This window comes from Apiospora marii, assembly GCF_038362585.1.
Source record: "Apiospora marii strain CBS 49790 chromosome Unknown utg000013l_segment0_segment0, whole genome shotgun sequence".
Taxonomy (NCBI): Eukaryota; Fungi; Ascomycota; class Sordariomycetes; order Amphisphaeriales; family Apiosporaceae; genus Apiospora; species Apiospora marii.
This window is the reverse complement of record NW_027117384.1, coordinates 901913-910658: the sequence shown is the minus strand read 5'-3', so window position 1 is coordinate 910658 and position 8746 is coordinate 901913. Positions and strand designations below refer to the sequence as shown.

At 53.4% G+C, this 8746-nt stretch overlaps 1 protein-coding gene across 1 annotated transcript; it reads right to left on the bottom strand.

Annotated features, from left to right (window-relative positions):
- Window positions 1-4762: 4762 nt before the first annotated feature.
- PG985_015431 (uncharacterized protein) lies at window positions 4763-7478 on the bottom strand (the record flags this gene model as incomplete). Its single annotated transcript, XM_066835197.1, has 3 exons — window positions 4763-5338; window positions 5435-7171; window positions 7233-7478. The coding sequence occupies 3 exons, from the start codon at window positions 7476-7478 to the stop codon at window positions 4763-4765; spliced, it is 2559 nt and encodes an 852-aa protein (XP_066676400.1).
- Window positions 7479-8746: the final 1268 nt, after the last annotated feature.

Here is an 8746-nt window from a genome sequence, read left to right as displayed (position 1 = left end):
TGAGATAGCTCACCGACGTCGATATCCACATGGACTCTGCGTGTCTCTCGCATTCGTACCAAGACATGACAATGGCTCTATGCGCAAAGAGGAAGGTCCCAGCAGGCCCAGCTGAGGCGCTGAAGCATTTAGGGGTGCGTGGTTGGTGTGTTCGCGTAGCACTCACTACCACTGGGAGAAACTACTGTACTGTGCCCCTCTCACGCACTCACGCGCTCGTCTCGTAGCAGTACACGCGCTACCTACCGTTGCTGGATTTGGGTAGCAGACTAGGTTGCCGGCGGATGCTTCCCCCACGTGCTGATGGCTTCCTTGCTTCTTTGCTTCCTTCCATGCTGCCGAAATCTGGGAATAACATTGTCCGCCCGCGGGTCATCACCTTAGGTACCTTCTTAGCATCCTGTAATATATGTACTTCATGGTGTGCTGTCAGCAGCTACTGCTACTGCTACAATCGTTACTGCCGGTACTGGAGGGTCAAAGGGGGTAGCATTTGGGTGCCAGAGAACGAGCCATCACTGGTTTTGCATACTCGGCATGTGCAGCGGCTTGGCTGCAATGGCAAACCACGCCCATGTGTCCAGTAGATTAATAATGTTGGAGAGTCCGTAAGGACAATGCATCCACCTGGGCACTTGTATTACTGTACCAATCTCTGGAAGCCCCCTTCTCCAACGGCTGCCAGGCCAGGGAACCGTCGAGACTCAGCCACTTCCCCCACTCGACCCTACAGCCCTACCTGGTCTTGTAGACTAGACTACCGTCTTTACAGGGGCTCTGGGCTTTCATGTTACTCACTCGCACTTTACCTGGACACCGACCGAGAGAGTAGGAGGAGATGGGAAACCACGAACGGCCACCAATCACCGACTGACTCACAGTACCATGACCCTTACTGACTTCGGTCCTACATCTCTTGCCAGCCCCGTTGGAATGGTGACTCTCCTGTACGTGTGACGAGTCTTACAGAACCGCCCACCTGTTGTCCTCCCCATAAATGCCCGCTGTCTATATCAGGCACGATAGCGGCACATGCCGCCATTGTTCATCGGTACAGGCCAGTACAAAGTGGGCTGGGGCGGATCTCCCGTCTTTTCCGGCTGTCTGGCGACCGCAGATTTGCTGGGTCCGATATTGATCCAAGGCTGATAAGACCCTGGAGATGTAGACATACCAGTCACGGTGGTGAGTAATACCGTGTAATACAGTGATCGCCGTTGAGCCTTGGGACAAAAATAAACATTTAGGATGAGAAAAAGGAAGGAACACCTCGTGGCTAGCCGCATGGGAGGGGCGTTGCTTCCTGGAGCTGGGTTGCCAGGGTACTTCTCGTTTGGCCCGTCACTTATACCCGTGCCATGACCAGTACAATACTCTGCATACCTAGACGTCACTCTGTAGACCATCATCCCAAGCTCATATCCCATTCACCTACCCCCCTTTCCGCTATTCAGGCTCGATAGCCAAGACCCGAAACTGCCTGGTGACGATTATGAGCCTGTCTGTTGCTGCTTTAGCCTCCCGCATCAGCCATGCATACATGGTCGCGCAAGGCCTGACTGGCCGCTTTTTGCATGGCTACGATATTCCTATGTCAGAAGGGGGAGCCAGCAGGCAACGGTCAAGATGCAGAATGCTGGTCGCCATTATGCAGAGGGCTTACACCTGCTCTGCTCCGACTCGTCAACCTTGTTGACGCGCTCGGCTGTCTTGACCAATGAAATCACCCCTGAAATTCTGCGAAGGCCTGGTATATCATCACATCTTTCTCTGGGATGGTCATCCTCCTCATCTCCAGGAACCGTCTTCCGCTCGTTGCTGGTACGCACTAACTACGACATCGTGCGCAGCAGCTTCAGCCCGAAACGCTTCCACGTGGGTGGGCACTATTTTGGTCTGGGCGGAAAGAAAGAGAAGAATGCTTTGTTTTCCGTTCTGGTCGATGGTGGGGATCCTCTTGGGGGTCATCGTCTCCTGTTTTGTACAATCGTCGCCTAGGGGTGAATCCCTTCTCATCTATCCCCTGACAAATCGGACATGCTCATCAAATTCAACAAAGTACCGGGACTTGCGCCAGTATATCAATTTAGCGGCGATGCTCTTCGAATCCAAGTACACGAAGTATACTTATTACCATGATGCATATTTGCATGTAGAGTGCGGTGCACTCCTTTTGCCTTGCAGACCTGTCTCCGCGTTAGCCATCTGTTCCGAGTCCATATCCAGGCATAGACGCAAATCCCCTGGCAGGAAGCGCCAGAGTCACAGTAAAGAAACGCTTCGCCCCTTGGCTCTTCAACCACAATCTAGTCCGGCTGGTATAATGTACCCTATCGGTCGATACAGGGTACGGAGCCTGCTTTTAGCCTGCTACAGTATGTCGCCAGCGACTTGACATGCCTGTGCAGAGTGCTGGGGGTCATACAGGCCAGGATCTGTCGAGGCACAAATACCCCCCCCCCCCCCTTTCCCCCCTCCCGGTGACTCAATATGGCAGTAGCGACCGGAGTCGGGCTATCTGAACTACCATTACATCCTGCTAGTGATGATGTACGCTACATGTAGGACTGGCTCCAATGGGCTAAGATCGGTCCGCTGGGTTGGCCAGAGCCAACATGAAGGAATCTAACTATGCGCCCAGGGGACAGCACCAATCAACATCCATCTCACAGGGGGTCGCAATCGCGTCGAAGACAAGGAGTAGGCGTGATGTTATGGTCTTGGTCCGAGTTCCAAACAGCGTAGGGCCATGGCGCTCCGGTACAGCCGTGAAAGAGGAGTACCCTTAGAAACCTAGAGGGCTGAGCAAGGTACCAGGTCCTGATGATTTGGAGAACGAGTCTTTGATTCTTGATTTTGTTTGATAATGCTGGTGGTCGCCATGACAAATCAGGTATTCGCTGACGAAGCCCCCCTTAATACCAACGTGGAGGTAGCCTAGTGTCACATCCGAGCAGTCAAGGTGGGAGCTCTACAGAGGCTGGATTGAGTGCTGACCACAGCTCATACTCATATGTCCACATTTAGAGACATCCCACGCTCCGTAACCGACAGATCCTCCGAAGCCAATAACCCAGTGCCATGGTCGTGGGTCTATGGTGTTTTTAGTCCACCAGGAGACTGTCAAATGTCCAGGGGACGTGCTATCATCAACTCTACCCGGCGTAACAAGGAACAATGACTACCTACACATTGGGTTAGAATATTAAATGGGCATGGACGATGAGTAACTCGGCAAGGCTTCCTAGGCACATTCATGCCGAGGAGAAACATGTGTGTCTCCCAACTGCACCCGCCTCCCAGGAAGGTAAGTCGTTGGTGAAGAGCACAGCTTTGTAGATGGAACGGAGGCAGGGTAGAAGGGTCCTTCTCTTACTTCAATTACAACCACCCCCTCCCTGCCTCACGCCTTAAGCAGGTGCAATCGCAGTCGTCGATCCAGGAGAGGCTGTGGGCATGACGTGACAGCAACGCGGCGCGGATCTCGACAAACGCGTGCACAACAAAAAGGAGAGGCAGACACAGGCAGAGAGGCTTGTGTGCCACATTTGGATTCCCGCTCGCGCTGTCGGAAGATCCATCAATGATTGACCCGGAGAGAATGCCAGTACGTTCTTGGTGGTGGCGGCGGCGCAGTAGACTCAGAGAGGCTCCATAACCAGGCCCATATATTGAATGACCTGGCAGCGGTTGGCTTTGTCTTGTCTAGCCTCGTTCTCGCTCGGGGGTCCAGGTCATAAGCCCTGCCGTTTCTTTTATTAGACAGCCTCGACAAAAACAATGAGGCACAGCGACCCAAGTAAGTACTCGATTCTATCTATCTCCACCCTGTGACAGCCAAAGGTAGAAATGAACGAACACGTTCTGCGGCACGGCGCGTACCATTTTGCCCCGTCATCCCCACGGCAAGGCCCAACTAGTAAGGGGCGAAATACCAAGGGCAGAGGCACGGATAACTCTCGAATGTACATGGGATGAGACCTCGCGGTGGAACCAAAGCAGCTAACAAGATTCACCAAACCAGAACATAGCAGACGATGGCACGCCCTCCGTAACAAGGGGCAATAGGGGGGAAGTTCCTAGCAGGCAGTGTTGTGAACAATACGCCTATCTTGCCACCGATCCGTCCCCCCTTTCCGAGTAGGTGCCTCCTACATTTTTAGCTACCGCGTCTGAGCCGGAAGAGTGGTAGCTTCGACCCAAAAACGTCACGCCGTCTACTCCAGGGCAAGCAAAAGAGATACTTGAAGGAAACCGAGTGTCAGAAGACTTCGTATCATATAATATGCGGAATAAGTACCAAATACAACACTGTCTAGTTTTGTCTCGTACATGTACTCGCTGGTGAATTCTCTTTACCTACATATGTGCCAGGAAACCAAACTCCTCCCTGGGAACTCGTTAGCTCGCACACGCTCACGTACATACATACTGTCAGTTTCCCCGCTTCCGTCCTGATGCATATCGATCAACCGGCATTCCCGCTCACTTAGGGGGGTAATACATATCAAATCCCGTCCCAAGAAAAACCCCTTTCCTTCCCATGTGAACCATACCAAGACGCCGGCTTTTTAAAGCGAGGGAGAAAAATGAAGAAGAACCCCATCCACGGATGTTATCCTGGTACGTAAAAGGTCCGGGTGACTAATAAATATGTAGAAATCCCATGCAGCGCAAAATGATCCTGGTGGTTGTGTTTTCTCTTCTCGTGCGAAAGACGACCCAGGTGCCGACCCCGATCCGTACCAATTTGTCCGGGGCGTTAGAGACGGGCGTGTCTGGCCTTAAATATGGCGACCTTATCGTCATAAAACAGTATCTCGCGTAGCCGCAGATGAGACTGGCCCTGGTCAGGCTCCTGGAACGTCGACTCCGTATCCGAATCGGCGCCCTCATCGACCGAGTCATCCGACGAATCGTCGCCGTCTTCATCATCGGTGCCAGCATCGACAGCGATGTTACCACCGCCGCCTGCGTCGTCCCCGTCGTCGTTGTCGTCCTCGGTGTCTCCGTCACTATGCTCGTCTTCATCATCCTCATCGACATCGCCGGCCGGCATGTTCCCTGCAGCATTGTTGTTGTGATGGTGATGGTGGGAACCATGGGCTTGTGAGCCTGGATGGGTCGAAGAAGCCCCTTTCGACGCCTCAAGTATTTCGAAGCATTTGCTAGCAATGCCGATGTAGCATAGCTGGATCTCCGGGCGCAGAGTGACAATGTCGACAAGCTGCAAAGCCAACTCTCTAGGCTCAAACCCGCCGTCAAACGGGTCTTGCATGTGTTGGATATACAGAGATCGAAGCTGTGGAATATTAGGAAGCCTTTGAAGGAATCGGTGCTGTCGTTCGGTTAGCCACTTTGTATCTTTATCGGGGTTCTCCAGGCGGTAACTCTAGTACCGCAAGAGGCCAAATGCCATATATTTGCAACTTACCCAGTCCCTGTAGTTGATTGCCACAGCCAGTTCTCTGAGGTTGGGCATACGGCCACTGGTGATGTAGGTGACGATATCACCTGAAAGAACCCAATGCCGCCAGCGGGTGCCCTTTGATTCGGTGCCAAGCTTGTCCGAACTGTCAAGAAGTAGCTTCTTCAAGCTTCCACGATGCCGCTTCAACGCGCCATTGAATATCTGATCAACGGTTACCCGCGGTGGCGCGGTTGACCGTCGACGGTCCTGCAAGAAGAACACTTCGAGCGAGTTGGGTGCCAAGGTTTCCTTAACGAACTTGATCAGGGCGGGGGTCGCCAGGTCGGTGTGAATACGCTTCAGAGCCATATGATATTGCAGGGGCGTTCCCGGAGGAGAGCCAGGAAGAACCTGCGTTGGTTGAAATCGCCGCTTGAGCACCTTCCAAAGGGTCTCGTGTTGAGTACAGTCCAGAATGGTCAAGCTCGTGAGGACAGACCAGTCGAACGCTTTGCAACACACCTGCATGGCCAGCGACACTCGTTCCAGCTCCAGTACCTCCAAAGTTAGCTTGCCATCTAACCGCTTCCGCCCCTCGTAGGAACCCTGTGGCAAAGTGTCACGTTGGTCGGAATCTGGATCGAGCGTGCGCCTTGGCAATGTGCCTTGTTTGTCTGGCTGAACAGGGTCTGGGACGGCACTGCCGCCGGTAGCAGTAGCCGGGTTCGCTGCTGGCGTCTCTTCCTGCGCAAACCTCTGCTTCGATCTAGGAATACCTTTGCGGCGGATTTCAAAGATTCTGCCCACAAGAACCCCGAGCACACCCCCGAGTCTCTTGTCCGGAATGGCACTCTCGCCAGGCCATCGTGCGTTGAAATCCACTTGGTGTAAGTTGTCCCCCTCCCAAGTATTGGCAAAGTCCTGCCCTGTGGCCTTCGGCGATATCCCCACTCGAAGCTCCCGAAGCGTGCCTTGAGACCGTTCAATTAGTTCCGACATTTCGTCCAAATACGCAAGTTCGTCAATGTCAAGCACCGTTAGGCTCTTGAGCGACGGGAGGACGCTAAAAGTGGGATATTCTACGTGGCTATCAGCATAACGCGGCGAGCGACCCCCCGGTGGCACTGCAGCCATAGCGGATACCGGGCTAAGGGCCGGGACCGTGGGGATGGCCATGGGTGCCACCGGCGGAGCAGGGGGGGTTGACATGGGCGATTCGGCACCTGTAAGGGCCATATTGTCATGCCAGCGGATCCAGACTTTCTGCAGCTTATGTTTTCCGTCAGCCTCGTAGTCCTGGGTGGACGCGAGAGCCATAAAGACATCGGATAGAACGCCGGTTGGCATATCCCACACGAAAGTCTCCAAATTCGCCATCTTGTTGACAGCCAGAGCGACCAGTGTGCCCAGCATCTTTCCACTCTCTTTTGTTATGTTGTACTCAGCGACCCAGTCCTTGGGGCCATTGCCCAACGAGAACTTCCGGGTGTATTTGGCATATTGATTGTCGATCAGCCTTTGCGAAGTTCCCGCAGTGCCCGGTTTCCTGCCCTTGGTCCATCTGGATCTCTGCGCAAACTTGCTTCCAAGGCATAGCGTCGACAGCCCATACGTGAGCGCATCCACCCCTTTGGACTCATTGCTCGGTATTGTAGAGTCGGGCCAAACTATATCGAAGCGGGCATATATATGAGGGACGGACAGATTGTAGAGCGTAGAGCACGTAAGCGCGAGCGACGTAAGATCGTTGGTATGTGTTATCTAGACAGTCAAGCATTAGATTGCGATTGCGAGAGCGTCATACCCAGTGTCACCAGCTCACCTCCTTGACGATGAGGCCGAGGATATCGACCGGTAGATCCAGAAGATACAGCGGCCTTTTCTTGGTCTGCACGGCTTCCCACTCTGGCTTCTTTTCGTTCAGCAGTTTGGCTATGGACGGTATTGGTTGCTCGTGAATGATTATCTGGGACTTGGACGGTTCGGAAGGCGTAGCCATGTTGTCGATCTCGGCGGGCACTTGCTTGGTCACCTGGGGCTCTGGCGAGCCGAAAGATGCGCTATTCATCATGACGTGAGACAGTTGGAAGTCCTTCTATATTTCGACACTCTGTGGTATGGACTCGCTGAGCTGCATGTTGCAGGCTCTGGTGTGCAGTGCGCTCGCGAGCCCGGCGATAGATGACAGCCGGTCGCTTTGGGCGGTGTTTGCTCAGGCCGGTGGCTGGTAGAATATTGTTGGTTTCGCGTGTTGTTGGGTGTATGCCTTTGCGCGACTACGGATGCAAGCCAGATAGACTTGTCGGGTCGGTAACCCAGAAGGTCTGCGCAGGAGCACCGGGATCTTTCCTGAACCACAGCAGGCGTACCGTGGATTAAATGCCCGGATTTAATGGCAAGGTAGATGGGAAAGTGGCAGAAGAATAGATGGGATGAGGCTCTGCAGGCCAAAATGTCGCCTGCAACGAGTGCGATATGCGATGTCGCCGGAAGTGTCGCACGGGCTTCAATAACCCTGCCAGCCAAAACCAAAACCAGAAGAAGGGAAGGCAAGGGCGAACATTAGGGATATTACGGCACCATTTGGGTACTTTAAATACCGTGCTGCCTATCCTCCGTAAAATGTACCTTGACAACCTGGCTTTGGGCAGAAATATAAGCTCGTCGCACGCAATCCTGCGCCTACTTGGACTGTAGTCTGGACAATTGAGCAAGCAATCCGAGCCAGTCCCATCCAGTCACATCTGACATGCATGCTGCTTGGGTGCCCTGAAATCGGGAACTCGGGGGGTATATACTTCACCTATCGATATCCCTCGGCGCAGTCAGTCATTCTAACCGCCTAAGCAGATAAGCTTTGCCGGCCGTTCCTCGCCTGACGTTATTTCGATCTGATTGACACCTGGGTATGCTACAAGGGGAAACGTAAAAGTACTTGTCCGTACGCATCCCCCTTCATTAGAAGCCACATGCAGTCACGGCGTGCAATATGTTCCGTCTGTTCCATGTAAGTTGCAAGATGGAAGCACGCGGGTAGGCTAATAAGGAGGACCTTATACTGTGGAGGGGCCGTTCCAGCGAACATGGATGTATTGATGTATCTAAGTGGTTCCAGTTCGTGGTCGGTAAGTAAAGTACATTGAAAACCAACCACCACCACCACCACCACCACACTACCGATACCCAAGTCGCATTGTCTTTGGTATGTGTGGAAAGACAGCGCATCATCAGGGACGGGGCATTAGACCCACGGTACATCCGTCTTTGTCACGGGGAGTCAGTCGGACGCCAGGATGACCGGCGTTTGGCTGGACTGCAGGACTGTAGGACCCTCGA